At 43.2% G+C, this 18,965-nt stretch overlaps 1 protein-coding gene across 8 annotated transcripts in view; it reads left to right on the top strand.

The window, feature by feature from the left end:
• Window positions 1–15,383, top strand: part of ZNF385B (zinc finger protein 385B) — a 267,958-nt gene extending 252,575 nt beyond the window's left edge. For 7 of the 8 annotated variants that reach the window (XM_060257193.1, XM_060257192.1, XM_060257197.1 and 4 more), the window contains 4 exons: window positions 1,612–1,869; window positions 6,754–6,932; window positions 8,657–8,758; window positions 13,717–15,383. In XM_060257193.1, the coding sequence (XP_060113176.1) occupies window positions 1,612–1,869; window positions 6,754–6,932; window positions 8,657–8,758; window positions 13,717–13,929 (752 nt within the window). In that variant the 3' untranslated portion in view covers window positions 13,930–15,383. The remainder of the gene's footprint in view (window positions 1–1,611; window positions 1,870–6,753; window positions 6,933–8,656; window positions 8,759–13,716) is intronic. The other variant, XM_060257194.1, reaches the window with a different exon arrangement.
• Window positions 15,384–18,965: the final 3,582 nt, after the last annotated feature.

Genomic DNA, 18,965 nt, shown 5'->3' with positions numbered 1-18,965 from the left:
CCCTTGCACCTGAAATTGTTCATGTTGTTGTTCAATCGCACAGTCGAGTCGGACTCTTTGCGACCCCACGGACAAAGTTACGCCAGGCCCTCCTGTCTTCTACCATCCTCCGAAGTCTGCTCAAAATTGTTCATAGTTGCTAACAAAACAATCATGAACAGCTAGCCTGCTTGTGCACCCACAGGGCATTGCTCACATTCGTCAAACCAAGCAACCATGCACTGTTGGTGTAGCCTCAAAACCTGATTATTTTAACTCATTAGTCTCTCCTTCCTTCCTGGTATCTGAAGTTTAGCTGATATTTTGTAAATGACACTGTAATTTACAGAGCAGTGACCTGGTCCCAAAAAAAGATGTCTTGGAATGGCAACTATGTATCACTTGGTCTACAGTGACCTTGCCAAACCCAACTGATAATTTGGTGTGGGGGGGGAAGCATTCTTTTTTTTTTTTCCTGATTGGTTTCAAAGCAAATGTGTAATTAGTGATTAAAATATAAATATCAGGGGAGTGGGGTTTCACCCATCACTAGGAATTGTGCATTTCCAAAAACATCATTTTAATTTCGTTATTTCAGAAGGGGCATCTTTTCCTGAAAGTTTAAGGAGTATAGGCAATGTTTCCAAAATCCATTTGGGGTAAGTGTTTCAGGTGTGGGAGTATTGAGTATCAGTAGGCCTGTCCTGCATCCAGAGGAAAACATGGAACCCATGGAAAACAGTGGACAGCAGACCTGGCTTCTGAAGTCCTCCTGAGGGAAATTCTCTTTTGTCAGTCACTACAGTTGCATCAACTTGAGAACCTTCCTCGTGAGAATCCTTCTCTCAAGAGATAGTTCTTTCACCATTTCTTGTAGTATTTTTAGGTTTGTTCTGCATGAGCAGGAATACAGGTGCTCAGGGCCAACCCTACCACTAGGCAAACTAAGTGGTTGCCTAGAGTGCCAGCCTTTTGGGTGCCCCCCACATGGTTATCAGTGCCAGGGGGCACCAGACGTTAGCCCTACCTAGGGTGCCAGATAGTCTCAACCGGCCCTGCAAGTGCTGGTTATTGTACATCATCAAGCATAGACCCCAACTGTCCATGTATTTGCTGTGAAATGTGAATGCTTTCAAATTCTTGCCCTGAACTGTATAGTCCGACTCGGCCCAGTCTCAGAATCTAAGCAGGATTGGCCATAGATTTGGCTGGGAGGCGCCAAGGAAGTCCAGTGTTGCTACTCAAAGGACAGCAATGGCACACCATCTCTTTTCTTCTCCTGCCTTAAAAACTCCAAAGGGTTGCTACAAGACAGCTGTGATCCTATGGCACTTTCCACCATCACCAAACTCTGCCTAAAATGGAGTAATTTAGCCTGGCCAATTTTCCTGACCATAAACTGAAGCAAAGAAAAGCCCATGGTTATCCAGGGGCTCTGCTTCTGACCTGCTTCATCCTTGGGTTTGTTCATTGATAGGATGCATTAGTAAAAACACTAAAATGAAGAAATGAGTTTTTACCTCAGAATAAATAGCTGTGTAAAGATGTCCCCCAGTCATTGGTAGGGCTGATGTGAAAGATACCTTTGAAATAGCAAAAATAGGACAACCTAACCTTGTGGTTTTCTTTCAGAAGACACAGCGAACCTGAAAGCGAATGGCTCAAGTCAGCTTCCAAATGTTGAAGCAGTCCCTCTTATCTCTCAATCTGGAATTATATCATCAGCCGCCACGGTGGGAAAACCATCACCATCAACTTCCTCCAAGAGCACAAATGGAACGACTAATGCTGTTTCTGAGTCAGAAGAGGAGAAAGCCAAAAAACTGCTTTACTGTTCATTATGCAAAGTGGCTGTGAACTCCCTTTCACAGCTAGAAGCCCATAACACGGGTAAGAATCTACCAAAAATAACTAAATGTGTAACTGTATTTCTGAAGGGGGGAACTGCACTTAATACATATTGGCATTTAGTCACTGTGGTGTGTGTAACTATTTGTCTTCAGCGTTTCGCCGAAAAAGAACGAACATTTTATTTGCAGTATGCAACAGCAATTACTACAGTCCTGCCTAAAGACAACACGGGAAGCATAAATCCTGCTGTTTATTAAAGGCTTTAATCATCTGGTTATATTGAAATAGTCATCTATTAGAAGCTTAGTGAAGCCATTGTTCATGAATATAGGCCAAACTGATGGTTTCTCTCAGCTTCTTGGCAATCATATTTTACACTGATTCTAAGAAAACTTGTGTTGTAATGTGAACACAGAATACTGTTTTCACTATGAAATTTCAGGGTGACCCTCTTAAATTTTTTTTAATGTCAAAGCCCTTGTGTGACTGCTGGGAAGCCCCCGCCCTGCCCACACACACCATATGCCAGTTTACACTGAAAAAATACTCTTTGTTATGTGTTTCTCCCCATTCCTGAGAAGTACACACATGGCTAGAAATATGAAGCATGGGGGGAGCGGTGTTATAGCAGGAACTCCTTTGCATATTAGGCCACACACCCCTGATGTAGCCAATCCTCCTGGAGCTTACAGTAGGCCCTGTACTAACAGCCCTGTAAGCTCCAGGAGGATTGGCCACATCAGGGTGTGTGACCTAATATGCAAAGGAGTTCCTGCTATTAAAAAAAGCCCTGTGAAGCACTGACATGTTAGGGCCATGCATACTGTAAGGAGCATTTACATATTGCCTTTGCCACAAGGAGCAGCACCATTGGAAAGAATGGTGAGAAGATGACCTGTAATATTTTAACTTGGCACCAGGAGCTGATCACCTGAAAGACAATCCCGAAATGACTCCTGCATCATTGTGGTGCAGCCAGCAATCGTCAGCAGGTCTACTTGGAAGTAAGTCCCATTTTATTCAATGGGGCTTACTCCCAGGAACGTACCCTTAGGATTGCAGCAGCAGTCACTCCTGGCTAGAGTCCTGATGGTCTCTAAGGTGCTATTGGACTTGAATCTGAAGCACTGCATATTGTACATCCAGAGTGACTGTCAAAGCTTCTGTCAATTCAGTTTTGAGGGGAAGCTTTTATAGTTAATTCTGGAAAGGGGAAGTCATGTCTGTCTATGATAGCAAAACCAATTGAGTCCTGTGGTACCTAGAAGATTAATACATGTATTGTGATTTTCATGGACTACTGCCCAGTTCATCAGATGGGCAAGTCATGCATGAGTGGAATGAGGCAGGTAACCAAAAGCTTATGCACAGAGCTTTCCCGCTTTTTCATGAGTATTGGACTCACATCTGCTATTTAGTGTAGGGTGTGTTTTTTAAAAAAAAATTTTTTTGAGAAAATAGATGTTGTTAAAAATACACTTTTTTGTCTCTGCAGGAGGAGTATAATTTTGTCCATGAATCTTTTTCCTTAAAGAGTATTTGAATCTTTATTTTTATATAGAGCAGTGACAATAAAGAGCCATATGTTCTTTCTTTATTCCTCATTTTTCCAGTCAACAAAGTCTGCTTGTAAGAGTCAGAAGTTTGTTAGTCTAGATAAACAAAGCTTGTTTAAGTCAAATGCTATTAGGGCAGAAATACTCATTACTTTCACCAGGGGTCATTTTGTAGAAAAATAGGTGATGGAGCTCATCCAGGGATTGTTGTGCAGCTGCACATACTATTCAGTGGACAAGGAGGTGGAACTCTCAGAAGGAGGAGGTGGAATTCCTAAACACGTGTTTGATGAGCACCAGTGATGTGGGAGTTGCTGAGGCATTTGCTCAGGAGCAGGACCGGATCTACATGTTTTTTGAGTGGGGGGGGGGGCAAAATTAAAAAATGACACCCCCTTTTGGGCCATTCTATCTTATTGTCCCAAAGAATACAATGGACTCCCTACCCAATTTGGCACACACACCCCTCCATCAGCATCCGGGGCAAGCACCCCCTCTGCCCCCCCTAGATCTGGCCCTGCTCAGGAGCCCCGGTGGGTAAAAGGGGAAGGAAATTCCTTTGGTGCATGCCCATTCTCTTCCCTGTCCTCAACCCTTTTTCCTCCCAGGACCCATTTTCAGTTCTCAGCCTCAGTTAATCAACATCTAACAAAACCATAGTTTTACTAGATAAACCATGAGAACAAAGTTTGAGCCCCGGTGATGGTTGAAGAGGTTCTGTTACACCGTATCTGAGGAACTGTGCTTGCACACAAAAGCTTATACCATGAGTAAGACGTTTTCTCTTAAAGGTGGCACTGGACTCAAACTTTGTTCTGCTGCTTCAGATCAACACGGCTACCCCACCTGAATCTAAATAAACCATGGTTAGTGTGATTGCTATGAATAGGGGCCACACCACTAACTTCAAACTAGGGTCTGCAACCATTGTTTAAGTTGGTTCATTGACCATAGTTTGTTTTAATTGTGGATTCGTGTGACATACAGAAATCTTGGTTTAAGCCTGGCTTGACTCTGCCCCATGCAACCAAGCAGGCTGGAATACCAGCTGTTTCTCTGTATAGGAGGAGGAGAAAGAAGAAAGACTATAAATCAACGATTGCTGAGGCAAAAAGAAGAAAACCGTAGAGTTATACCCTGCCCTTCTCTCTGAATGAGAGTCTCAGAGCGGGTTATAATCACCTTTATCTTCTTCCCTCACAACAGACACTCGGTGAGGTGGGTGGGGCTGAGAGAGCTCTCACAGAAGCTGTCGTTTTAAGGACAACCTCTGTGAGAACTAAGGCTGACCCAAGGCCATTCCAGCAGCTGCAAATGGAGAAGTGAGGAATCAAACCCAGTTCTCCCACATAAGAGTCCACACACTTAAGCACTACACCAAACCAGGATTTGAGTGAACGCATGAACCTGCTTTATATTCAGACTGTCAGTGGCTGTCCAGGATCTCAGGAAGAGGTCTTTCACATCTCCTACTGCCTGACTGTTTTAACTAAAGATGCCAGAGATTGAACCTGGGACTTTCTGCATGCCAAGTGGATGCTCTACCACTGAACATCTACCAGTGATCATCTGCAGGCTGAATCCTGGTTTCACCAACTTGAAACTAACCATAGGAAAAATCAACCACACACTAAACTTCACCTTGCGGGCAAATGGAAAAATGGAGATAGGGAGGAGGAGGAGATGATGATGATATTGGATTTATACCCTGCCCTATACTCTGAATCTCAGAATGGCTTACAATCTCCTTCACCTTCCCCCCCCCCCCCCCACACACACACAGCAGACACCCTTTGAGGTAGGTGGGGCTGAGAGAGTTCTCCCAGAAGCTGCCCTTTCAAGAACAGCTCTGCGAGATCTATGGCTGGCCCAAGGCCATTCCAGCTGCTGCAAGTGGAGGAGTGGAGAATCAAACCCAGATAACAGTCCGCACACTTAACCACTATGCCTGACCGGCTTCCAAACAGGTGAGGGAAAGTTAACTCTTCCTACCACCCCACTGATTTTCTCTTCTAAATTCACCCCTCCACACACATTAGTTGAGATCCCCATGTTTGCTCTCAAAGTATAGTTTCACTCTTTGTTTCAATTTCTCAGATCAATTTTGTTATTTACCTATCTACGCTGTGGAAGAGCAAGTCTTTTTTAATGTGTTAAGCTTTATCCTTATCACTTCACAACAGAAGTGGTATTTGGACTTTCCTTTGGCTTCCCACGACACATTAATTATATTTTCAGCATTAAATGTTAAGTGATCTCTCATCATTTAAGTATGTACTGCTGGGGAAACATGGTTCTCTAATACTTATGCTTCTCTTTTGTGTTTAAATACAAAGGGAGGGAAAATAGCTCTTAGATCAAGAAGGAATAAATCAGGGACAACATCTCTCCTTCCTGGATAAGCAATTTGTAACACTTTTGGAAACTGTTTCTGTCCTCCTGTGCCAGGACTCCAAACTGGGGGGAAGTGAGAGCTGCCTTCGGGTTTTCACAAAGCTTCCTGCAGTAAATTTTTGAAATAAGGTGTTTCCATATAGCTCATCCTGGTCAGCAATTCTTATGTCTAAATTTAACCAGTTGGGGATAGCGGTTGATGATTTTCTTACATCTGATGAGTCATATATCTTCAGATGTATTAAATTGAGATTGTTGTTGGAGGAAATGAAACTTTGCCCAACAGACCCTTATACCTGCTCCCCAGCATAGGTCTCAATGTTTTTTGTGGCAAAATGCCCCATTATCTATCAGACTTAACTATTCCTAGTCATCCCAGGGCATTTATGTTGGCTAGACTAAGTGCGTCTCCTTTAAAAGTTTTACAAGGGAGATATCATCGAGTCCCTTTATGAGATAGACTCTGTTCCTATGGAGTGAATATTCCCAACTCAATTCAGCATATATTGCTTGATTGCTCTATATATCATAATCTCCGTAAAGATCTATTTTGCAAGCTTTCTTTCTCCCCAGATCCATCTATTCTGCCACCCTGTCATTATTTACTGAATGATACTGAGCAGGAGGTTAGCAAGACTGTGGCAAAATTCTTGGTTGACATCCTTAAATTTAAATCTGACCATGCATTTGTAATCTCAGTTTCTTTTTGATTTTATCTCCAATGTTTAAATTTTTTATATTCAGTGTATTCTCACTTGCAACTGTTATACCATTAAAGGTTTGGTATGGAAATAAGGTGTTGATGAAAGACTAGAATGGCCCATAAATAAGCTTAAAACTTGTTTTAAAACTTGTTTTGTATTTCCTTAGGGCAGAAAGTGATGGAAATCAATGTAAATAGCTTCCAATATTTTGATAGTTTCTGCTTTTCACCGTAGTGAACTTTCGATTCTTTTACAAAATGGTTCATCAGGTTCCAAGCACAAGACGATGGTTGAAGCTCGGAACGGGGCTGGTCCAATTAAGTCTTACCCTAGGCCTGGATCCAGGCTGAAGACTGCGAATGGAATTAAAGGCTCTGGGTTGCAGAACAAGACGTTTCATTGTGAGATCTGTGATGTCCATGTCAATTCAGAAATTCAACTTAAGCAGGTATGTTTAAGCACACAGGGCAAACGATTGCTTCAGTAAAACCATTGTCAGGTTCCTTGGCCGTGAAGTCCTTAGTTTCAGGTCTCATGTTGAGTTCATAAAGTTAACTGGATTTTCTTTCATAGAATCAGAATTGTAGAGTTGGAAGGGACTCCAGGGTCATCTAGTCCGACCCCCTGCACAATACAGACAATTCACAAATACCTCCCCCTAAATTCACAGGATCAGCATTGCTGTCTAGCCTCTGTTTGAAAACCTCCAAGGAAGGAGATCCCACCACCTCCCGAGGAAGCCTGTTCCACTGAGGAACCGCTCTAACGGTCAGGAAGTTCTTTCTAATGTTGAGCCAGAAACTCCTCTGTTTTAATTTCAACCCCATTGGTTCTGGTCCTGCCTTCTGAGGCCACAGAAAACAATTCCACACCATCCTCAATATGGCAGTCCTTCAAGTACTTGAAGATGGTGATCATACCACCTCTCAGCCGCCTCCTCTGCAGGCTAAACATACCCAGCTCCTTCAGCCTTTCTTGATAAGATTTGGTCTCCAGACCCCTCACCAACTTCATCACTCTCCTCTGGACCCGTTCCAGCTTGTCTATATCCTTCTTTGGCAAAGGGTAACTTGTCAAGTCCAAAGGGTTGAAAAGACCATGCCTGCTTTTTTTGCCATACTTAACTCAGAATTCCCTCAGAATTATGTGAAGATCTGCTAACTGATCTAGATTTCTGAATTTTAAGTCTTGAAATGTTTAGACAGAATTTGCTAATGTCAGTTTTACATCACAGAATTGTTCACACAAGAAATTCTGACATCTGAAATAGTTATGCAGGTACTGTTACCGGCTCATGGAAGAAATGGTAACTGTGACCTCGTGTTCTCAGCATAGCCCACATCTTTTCAAGGCAAGAGATGTGCAGAGGGGGCTTGCCACTGCCTGCCTCTGTGTCACAACTCTGGACTTTCTTGATGGTCTCCCATACAAATATTAACCAGGACTAGCTCTGCTAGCTTTTGAGAACTGACAAGATTGAGCTAAGAACACGAGGGGGACCTTGTTGGGTCAGGCCAATGACTAATCCAGTCCAACACTCTGTGTCACACAGTGGCCAAAGGTGCCGTCAGGAGGTCCACCATAAGGACCAGAAGTCCAGACCAGTGTTCCCTCTAAGCTGAGTTAGCGTGAGCTAGCTTGCAGATTTTTAGCCTCCAGCACACACATTTTTGTCTTAGCTCAGGAAGGATGACCCCAGAGCACAATAATTTATGCAGTAGCTCACAGCTTTAGCTCACAAAGTAGAATTTTTGCTTACAAGACTCTGCAGCTTAGAGGGAACATTGGTCCAGACCCCCCCATACACACGCACTGTGCCCCCCCCCCCAAGCACCAAGATATCCTGTACTATCCATGTCAGGACTTGCAATATACAGATTTTCTAAATAGTTGAATTAAAACATTTTTTTTAAAATCTGCTGCCCAAATAATTGCAGGCAGGTTTTTTTTTTTACTTGATCACCATATTGCTTTTAATTAATCAGTTTCTTTAATTAGACATTGAAGCCCTACTTTTCAGTTTGATCCTGTTTGCAAGGTTAGCTGTGAGCCATTGAACCTTATACAAAGATGAATGGACCTTTCTACAAACAAGGCTAAGGGATGAATCCTTTTCCAATAAATGGCCGTGTTTGTTTCTTTTTAAACTCAAAATCTTACTTTAATTTTCAGCACATTTCCAGCAGAAGACACAAAGACAGAGTTGCAGGGAAACCTACAAAACCGAAATACAGTCCTTACAACAAACTGCAGCGCAGCCCGAGTATTTTAGCAGTAAGTATTGTTTAGTGGTACTCACTCTGCAGGCGACATAGGGCAAGGGTCCCCTACATGATGCCGTCAACACCTTTTCTGTTGCCCATGAAGGATTTTTAGAAAGTGGGCAGGGCCAGGGGGGACTTTTGTTTCAGCAAGGCTTCTGATTGACCATTGGAGGTTTGATTGGCCGTGCAGATTTTTTTTAACGGTTTGGCAACTACTGCCACCACAGCACAAGGACCTTCACTGTGACAGAAGGTAATGTGTGGCAATCATTGTATGACTGGCTCCGCCTCCTGCAGCATCCATTTTGTGGATGTGCCTACTACACTGTGTCAGAATTCTGAAGGTGCCCACAAGCTCAAAAAGGTTGGGGAGCACTAACATAGACCTTCATTTACATTTACCCTCAGCTAAAAGAGCCACATGAATACTGTATGCCCTATTCATTGCCCCATCAAATGTAAGATGTGTCTATTGATAACTACTAAATATGTAAGATGTAACTCTTAATATTAAATCTGTGACCTTTTAAATTACCAGAGTACCTCTGAGAATGCAGGGTTGTCTCTCCCCACCACTACTAAATCTTAGCCAACCCTTCTTTATCTGGTGTTAAGGGAAGAATTTCCCCCTGTACCTTCTCATTCTCTCAACATGAGACACAGTAGCTCAAGCAAGAGAGAGGAGAGCAAGCTGGCTGGGGAAAAGGGTGTATAAAATCACAACTACCCCACTTCAGCTTTCAAGCCGCAGAGTGAGTTGCAACCGACTTAGGGCGACTCCACAGGATTTTCAAGACAAGAGATGGTGTGCCATTCACTGCCTCTGCAAAGCAACCCTGGACTTCCGTGGTGGTCTCCCATCCAAGTCCCAACTGAGGCCAACCCTGCTTAGCTTCTGAGATCTGATGGACAAGATGGAGCTAAAGATCTGACAAGATCAGGCTAGCTCGGATAATCCAGGTCAGGGCAGCACATGATGCAGCCTAGAACAGGAGTGGCCAAACTTGTTTAACATAAGAGCCATACAGAATTAAACGTCAGATGTTTGAGAGCTGCAAGACGTGAATGTCAGATGTTGGAAGGAAGGCAAGTAAATGGGAGGGAGAGGTGGAAAGCAAGCAACTTTAAATGCATTTTCCAAGCTGGCTTGGCTTGGAGAAATGATTTAAAGAGAAAAATACCTTCTCCAAACCAGCTGGGGTGGTGGGGGCTTCGAGAGCCACATAGTATGTTTGTAAGAGCCACATGTGGATCCCAAGCCACTGCTGGCCTAGAATATATTTTCCCTTCGCAAAACTATTCTGTTCCGGTGGTCACCAGTGCAGATGTTCAAAGAATAACTAGTGACTCTTAAGAGTTAAAGTGTAGTGCTGCCTCCATTCTTTTTTTGATCAGGTTTTGATCAGGCATTTTACTTTGAGTCCTGGCTGGAATCCAGTTTTTTCCTGTTCAGGTACAAATCCAGGGTATCCTTTTGGAAGGCAGTCTTCTTTTTTAATGAGCCTGTCTTTGAACCAGTGTGTCTGCGCTCTGCAAAAATAGGCTCCCCACTGTAGTCGGTAGCAAAACCTCTGTTATTTTGAACGGAGCTGGATGTCACTTACGCTGTTGCATGACAAATATACCTGAAAGCCAAATATTTTAATTTTAACATATTCCACTCCCTAAATTACCTTTTGAAACAAACACAAAACTAAAATCCCAGTATAATTATAAAGAGTGTAATGAAAATGCTTCGGGCTTTATAAAAGTATTGGTTTCATGGCGGGGAAGCTAAAGGTGCGTATTTTAGTGCAGAATCCAGTTAAGTCTCATAATTGTTGTCAGCGATGGGTTGGCTCCAGCTAGCTTTTCCATTGAGAAGTGGAGGAGAAGTGGAGGTCCCCTTTGACCACTAAAAAATTTATGCTGGGTATCATGAGACCTTCAGAGGGTAAAGGACATGACATGTACAAAAGGGGGCTAAAGTTAGGAAGAAGAAGACTGCAGATTTATACCCCACTCTTTTCTCTGAATCAGAGACTCAGCAGCTTACAATCTCCTATATCTTCCTCCCTCACAACAGACCCCCTGTGAGGTGGGTGAGGGTGAGAGGGCTCTCACAGCAGCTGCCCTTTCAAGGACAAGTCCTGAGATAGCTATGGCTGACCCAAGGCCATTCCAGCAGCTGCAAATGGAGGAGAGGGGAATCAAACTCGATTCTCCCAGATAAGAGTCTGCACACTTAACCACTACACCAAACTGGATCTAGGGAAACTAGGTGGGATTGAAGGAAGAAACTAGCTAGATCCAATCCAATATGTCTGTCTTATAAAACACACAGGACAACTTTCTCTCTTAGCTTTTAAGGTGCAGGAGTACTTTGGGATTTCTCAAATCCAGGGCTTTTTTTTTTGTAGCAGGAACTCTTTGCATATTAGGCTACGCCCCCCCTGATGTAGCCTATAATATAGTGGGATCTATGCAATGATGAGGCGAGGTGGTAGTGAACATAGCTCTTTTATTGAATATAGCATAGTATATTGCTGCCTCAAAAGACTGAAGACTGTGCCAACAGGGCCAACTATATATACACACAAAGTTCCCATGCTAGCATGCTATTGGACCATTCAAACCTGCAGGGGGCTCGTGATTGGAGCAGGCAGCAGGAATTTGGATCCTACTGCATATTGTTCCCGAGTCCCCAAGCTCAGTCCTACAGTCTCCAATGAGCCAGGCAGGAACTCCATATCATTGATACAATTCCAACCACATATCCAACATAGCCAGTCCTCCACGAGCTTACAGTAGGCCCTGTAGGAAGAGCCCTGTAAGCTCCAGGAGAATATATCAGGGGGGTGTAGCCTAATATGCAGAGGAGTTCCTGCTACAGAAAAAGCCCTGCTCAAAACAGCACATCAGTGAAAACTGATCACCTGCTGCCAACAATAGGAATTTGTCGCTCTGGTTTTCCAGTCAGTTATGTCCTGGCTGGTACGTAATTGTGGCGGCCACAATCTGAAAAATGTTAATTGTAAAGGTGGTTGGCTATTACCACTGTGTTACAGGGGGACGACAAGGGAATCAGATAAGTGTGCAGACAATTATGGCCAGTGCATGTGACTGAGGTAATTCAAATGAGATATCTCTAAGGAGGAACTCATTGGTTTTATCTGAAGCATCACATCAATCAGTTTCATTCCAGTGGCCATGGACCAGGACAGACAATATCTTCTTCTTGCCGCCTGCCATTTTGGATTCTCTTTAATATTGAATGTAATTGGCTGCATGACAGGTCTTTTTTCTCTATTGCACTTGGAGCTTCTTTGGGGTTGAAATTTATTTCATGAGTAACCAAGTATTTCTGCCTAATGTGAACACTTATGTGATCACTAATGCTTGAAGAAGGTGCTGTTTGTAACCGGCCATTACCTAGAAATGTATTGTGGTGCACAAGTGTTGACAGTTGTTTCTGTTCGTATTGTAGTTAATGTTTGTAAATTTGGAGCCAGTTTTGCTTCATAGGTATAATCAAGCCATTCTAGGATGCACAGTGTACATTTTTCCTCAGTTGCTGGTAGGGCTCTTTTTGTAGCAGGAACTCCTTTGCATATTAGGCCACACACCCCTGATGTAGCCAGTCCTCCTGGAACTCACAGGAGGCCCTGTACTGAGAGCCCTGTAAGCTCTTGGAGGATTGGCTACATCCAGGGGTGTGGCCTAATATGCAAAGTCGTTCCTGCTACAAAAAAAACCCTGGTTGCTAACATGCTTTAATACCCCCTGTATTGTAATTTTTGCCATAGATCCTCACTCTCAAGAGTACACCTGTGTCATAAAAAATAGGAAATGGTCTTCAGAATTGTCTAGAGTTGCCAAATCCAGGTTGGACAATTCCTGGAGATTTGGGGGTAGAGCCTGGGGAGGGCTGAATTTGAAGGAGGTGAGGGACCTCAATGGGGTATAATGCCATGGAATCCACACACACACACACACCCCCAAAAAAACAGCCATTTTCTCCAAGGGTGCTGATCTCTGTTGTCTGGAGATCATTTGTAAGTCTGGGGGATCTCCAGGCCATCCTAACTGTATCCTTATTGGAGCTGGGGAACAAACCTCTGTAGGAAAGTGTATTCATAACGCCAGGTTTACTATTCTAAGCTCTTCTGAGAGGCTGCATTTCATTGGCCCAGTTTGTCTAATCCACCCAATGTTGTGGGGAGGGGAAGGGAAAGGAGATTTGTAAGCCACTCTGAGACTCCTTTGTTTAGCCAAAGGCGAGGTATAAATCCAATCTCTTCTTCTCTTCTTCTTGATTTACTCTTGAATGTTAAGGTTAATGGAAAACAGCCTCGGTGGGGTAGGGCGGGATATAAATCGAATAAAATAAAAAAATTAAAAAATAATAAAATAAATATATTTTGATCAGTAGTTCTAAAGTGAGGTGTCTTAGGAATGTGGGGGTTTTTTCACTCCTCCTTTACAGATACAATAATTTTAAAAGGATTAAAAGCTTTGGGGTTGGATCCAATGCAAGCAGCATGTGAGGTCTCCATAAAGATCCTCTCTGCTTTCCCCTCCCACCATCTGCTATTCCTGACCCTGGGAAAGTTTATTCCTGTGTCGTGGGACATGCCTGGCATTATAGTCTCTTAGGTCAGAAGGCTGCTTTGGAGAGCAAGAAAGGATCAAAATCATTTCCTTCCATGGTCCAGGCCTCAGATACAGTGGGAGCTCACAGGAGCGCAGCTCCTGAACCTTTCTGAAAGTTCCACCTCCTCCTTCTGAGAGTTCTACTCCCTTGTCCATTGAATAGTAGGTGCAGCTGCATAACAATCCCTGGATGAGCTCCACCACCTATTTTTCTACAAAATGACCCCTGCCATGGTCAAACCATAGGATCCAATCCTTTGTTCCAGGAGAAAATGTGTTGAAAAATCCAACAAAGTGAGAAAATACCCATGCTGTTGTTTTTCTCCTTCCACGTAGGCAAAACTTGCATTCCAGAAAGATCTCATTAAACCCCTGGCACCTGCGTTCCTTTCCTCTCCACTCGCTGCTGCAGTATCGACAACGTTGTCTCTTCCTCCTCGTCCTTCTGCCGCTTTGTTCCAGGCACCAGTGATACCCACCGCTCTCCTAAGGGCAGGTCACGGCCCGATCCGAGCTACTCCAACATCCATCCTTTTCACACCCTACTGACCTTTGAATGGGCAGCACACAACCATGGCCAATCCAGATGAGAACAAGGTAGAAGGCAAACGAGGATTCCATATTTTTTTAAGCTGCTGAATCTTGAAACCGACATGCTTGCTTGGCTTCCCAGAAAACAGGATCTGGGAATTCTTTCTCGACGGGTATTACGCACTGGGCAACCTAAGCTTGTTTCTGGGGGGTTGATTTTGTTTGTTTTTTTAAGTAATTCAGAACAAAGTTTACGGAATATGTAATTGTGCACAAAATACATCAAGGGTTCACACATCTGCTTTTTAACATGGATGCATGACAGGCACTGTAAGCAAGGAATGTGGAATATTTTCCTGACTGACTTGAAAACCGGGGCCGTCCTCCCATTTGATGACATCTACAGGCTCTGGAAACCAGCCAGATAGATTTCGGGTGTGGAACTAACCTAGACAGGGAGGAAATCCATGTGCTTAAATTACCGGTAGCATCTCAATAGCGGATTGCAGCTTCGGGCTTCTTGCGTGCTCCTGTTGACAAGGGGTTGTGTAATGTTTTAGGCCTCGGTGCTAGTGTATCTTGTGTAGTACTCGAGATTTGATCTCTCATCTGATTTGAACCGTTCTAGTTGCTGTGTGTAAACGTTTGGAAGCAGAACAGCCTTGAAGCTTATTTAAAAAAAAAAAAGATGTTAACATAGATGTATTTTAATTTAACATTTATTTAGAAGGATTTCAGAATAGAAAGCCATATATCAAATAATAGAGATTATGACTCATTTGCTATTTTCGTTTAACTTATTTTGTTTCATTTCCCCCCCCCCCCTCCTGTTCTCCCTGGTGTTGCTGACCCACCCGTTTCAGAAGACAGATACATCATTTATATGTTTATCTCAGATTGTGCTCATTGTTTACTGAGATGATGGGCCTGTGTATTTATTCATAAATATACATATATAAATATATATATATATATAATATTAAAATATATTTTTTTCCATTTTTAAACTTCTTTCCTATATAGCAATGCCATATTCAGTTGTGGCTCCCTAATGCAATAATGTACAGAAGATTTTAAAAAGATATTTATAAAACATAATTGTTCTCTTCTGTTGACTAATATATTATTGTTTTAGCCCATCCCATCCCCTGGCTCCCCCTACTTGGTTTTGCAAAGGTGACCCGGATGTTGACCAACACAGTGGGTTGGATCCTTTGGATCTGTTCTACTCGCAAAAGCACTTCAGTCTAACAGAGAGAACGTTCCCTTGACGTCGTTCCTGGCCCCTTATATCAGGGGAAGACTTCCCGCTGGAGAAAAATGCATTCCATAGCAAAACAAATCCGCAGGATCTAACCCAGTCTGTGTCGTCAAGAGGAAACAAGGGTAATTTCCAAAAACAATCTGTAAAGAATAAAATATATGTGTATTTTTAAAGGCATGACTTTTTAATAAAATAACATGGAAGAATAGCAAAATGTTTGTTTGTGAGCAAAGGGACGCAAATGGAATTGCAAGCTTTGGGAGAGAGTTTCTTGCCAGTGTTAATGTGTGTGTGTGTGTGTGTTTTTAAGTGTATAGCAAATGTGACAATCAGCAGGAAGAAAATGAAAGATAACAAAAGGAGGCAGGGAAGAAAAGACATGTTAGTCAAATACTTCACTGAATAAGATACAGATTGTTTGAAATTGTTTCTTTGTTGTTGTTATTTTTCATCAAGTACAGTTCCTGGAAATACTACTGAAATTGCTTTTGTCCTTTTGGTACATGTAAATGCATAGGACTTAAAAAAAAATGGGGCAGGAAAGAGCCAAGAGGGAGGGAAGGGAATGGGAGATCTGAGTGGTATAATAGACTGAAGATTAAAAGGTCAAACTGATGGATCAGATACAAAAAAAGAAGTAAATATTAAGTGACTGTAGTTGGAATGATAACCGCATGTATGACATGCAAGTGCATAAGGTAAACAGATCTACAGGAGAAATGGGATGAAAAGCATTTCCCCTCTCCCTACTCATATATGTTTGTTTCTTACGGGCGCAACACCCATGCATGTATGTACTATATTATTGGAAATGGTTATGTGCCACTTTTCTCTCCATCAGCAAAACTCCAGATAGGACTGTACATATACACACACTCACATAGGCTCCAGTTCGTTGAGGAGCATATTTCTTTTCATGTTGCTGATCTTTGTTACTTATCTTACCATTCTTTTGACTCAAAGGTCTTAAACAGATTGAGATCCACCCCCTCTTACAGGCAATCAGCACAGCTAAATATTTAGCAACTGCTAAGGTAGCTTTCCAATCCTCATTTACAAGAAAAAATTGGACCCTTTTTTTAAAAGATGGTAAATTAACATAAGCTATTAATTTCTCTCAAAGCAGAACCAGATTTCACACTCCAGTAAAATATGTTCTAAGGACTCGACCAGATCCACTTTTTACAAACTCTGTCTCAATATGCTATGCCTGTTAATTGGCCCTCCAGTATGGCTGGGGAAAAAGAATTTAACCAAGCAACCATAAATGTTCTTCTATAAGCAGGGATTGTTAGGTCGAGAGCCAGTTTGGTGTAGTGGTTAAGTGCACGGACTCTTATCTGGGAGAACCGGATTTGATTCTCCACTGCTCCACTTGCAGCAGCTGGAATGGCCTTGAATCAGCCATAGCTCTCACAGAGCTCGTCCTTGAAAAGGCAGCTTCTGGGAGAGCTCTCTCAGCTCCACCTGCCTGACAGGGTGTCTGTTGTGGGGGAGAAAGGTAAAGGAGATTGTGAGCAACTCTGAGACTCTGATTTTCACAGTGAAGGGCAGGAACCACTGCATGAAACTGGCTCCCTTAAAAACGTTCTCAGAAATGGGGCCAGGGCATGGATGGTTTTGTCCATACACTTAGACATGGCTTTTTAAGTAGAAAAAGCCCAGCAGGAACTCATTTGCATATTAGGGCACACCCCCTGACACCAAGCCAGCCGGAACGGCATTCCTGTGCTTTCCTGCTCAAAAAAAGCCCTGCACTTAGGTGCAGTGTCCATGTTGAGGCAAACATGCATAGAGAAGAAAGGCAGGCACAATATCCTTGCTCCCCATCTGCACACATTGACTTTATGCTTACAGTCTCATGTATTCAGAGGGTTTTTTTCTTTCTTTCTTTTAGGCTTTGCATTGCTGAAACTATCATAGCTTGATATTTTCTAGCAGGTTTGATTGATTTGATGTAGCATACTAGTGAGCCAACAAATGATTATACAGTAATTCAATTTCACCATCCCTGGTAACAAAATCAAATATGCTATGATTGAAATTACAAGTAGATGGATAACATGCGTAGCATATTATTATGGACAGTTTCATGCTGTGCTGCTTTGGGTGTGCATGCAGATCTACCCGAGCTGAAAATATACATGAAAAATACCTTATTGGTACTTTGGGGTGTCTTTTGGCATCCTAAAGGTGTCTGGGCTTTCTCAGGAAAACCGGAAAGAATCCCAGATATATTCAGGAATTACCAGTAGATTCGAAAACAGCTGTTCATTGGGAATCTGTAGTCCCTTTAAACTTCAAAGAGCCTGAAGAAGACAGCCCCCATTGGCTGGCTGGCTTTTCCTGCAACCCTGTTTAAACGGGGCTGCAAGAGAAGTCAGTCCATGATCAGCCAGGGAGCTTACAAACCGGGTTTGATTCCCCGCTGCTCCACATGCACCTGCTGATGTGACCTTGGGTCAGTCACAAGTTCCCTCAGAGCTGTTCTGCTCAAGAGCAGTTTCTGTCGGAGCTCTCTCAGCCCTACCTATCTCACAAGGTATCTGTTGTGGGTGGGGAAGGGAAAGGAGATTGTAAGCTGCTCTGAGACTCTAAGTGAAGGACAGGGTATAAATCCAATTCCTCCTCCTCTTCTTCCCCCCCTTGCTGTTGACTCCTGCTCTGTAAGCCTTGTAAGTTCTTGGAGGATTGGCTACATCAGGGGTTTGTGGCCTAACATGCAATCCTGCTAGATTTCCATCCCTGGGCATGTCCAAGAGGAGGGAGAAGAGGAGAAGCAGAAGAAGAAAAAGCAGAGGAGGAAGAGAAGAAGAAAAGGAGGAGGAGGAGATTGGATTTATACCCAAAGGTGATGCAGAATGGCTTACAATCTTTCCCTTCCCCTCCCACATTAAACACTCTGTGAGGTAGGTGGGGCTGAGAGAGCTCTTTTGAGAACTGTGACTGACCCAAGTCACATCAGCAGGTGCATGTGGAGCAGTGGGGAATGAAACCCGGTTCTCCCAGATTAGAGTCCACACACTTAACCACTACACCAGCATGGCTCTCAAGACAGTTCATCCTTCAGCCCAAGTGTTTGATGACCTCCAAGTGGGAATAGGCTAGAGGCTGACAGAAAAACCAGTCATAACAACTAAAGGATCACACATACAAGACTTGCGCAGAGACCGGGGAAGGGGGGGGATTAAACACTTGTGTTTTCATACTTACCAAAGAATGTTAAGCCAAGATGGAAGAATTACAGTAACATTTCAAATAGATGGGCTTAGAAGGGTTAAGATTGAGCTTCTTGAGTGCCTAGTAAGAACAGAAACAGGCAGTCCTCAATCTGCAGTTGGGAATTATTAAATCTCACATTCCCAGTACTGCATGATTATCTGCCTATCAGGTAGTATATTGTGGACTGGTCTACCCAGAGTCATTATGATATTTCAATGAAACCTCTACACTCAGAGGGAAGGATGGCTCCAACAGACAAAGTGCTGGGAGCAAGAAAAGGGTATCAGTGTCACCTCCACATTCAGAGGCACTCCGCCTCTGAGTCCCAGATTGGCTGCATCAGGGGTGTGTGGCCTAATATGCAAAGGAGCTCCTGCTAGAATTCTACCCTGGACATGCCATAGAACAGGGATGGTCAATGGTAGCTCTCCAGATGTTTTTTTTGCCTACAACTCCCATCAGCCCCAGCCAGCATGGCCAATGGCTGGGGTTGATGGGAGTTGTAGGCAAAAAACATCTGGAGAGCTACCGTTGGCCGCCCCTGCCATAGGATGGGTCTGCATTCCTC

The sequence above is a fragment of the Heteronotia binoei genome, chromosome 16 (assembly GCF_032191835.1).
Source record: "Heteronotia binoei isolate CCM8104 ecotype False Entrance Well chromosome 16, APGP_CSIRO_Hbin_v1, whole genome shotgun sequence".
Classification (NCBI taxonomy): Eukaryota; Metazoa; Chordata; class Lepidosauria; order Squamata; family Gekkonidae; genus Heteronotia; species Heteronotia binoei.
Note: the sequence above shows the minus strand (reverse complement) of the source record. Positions and strands in the feature narration are given on the sequence as shown.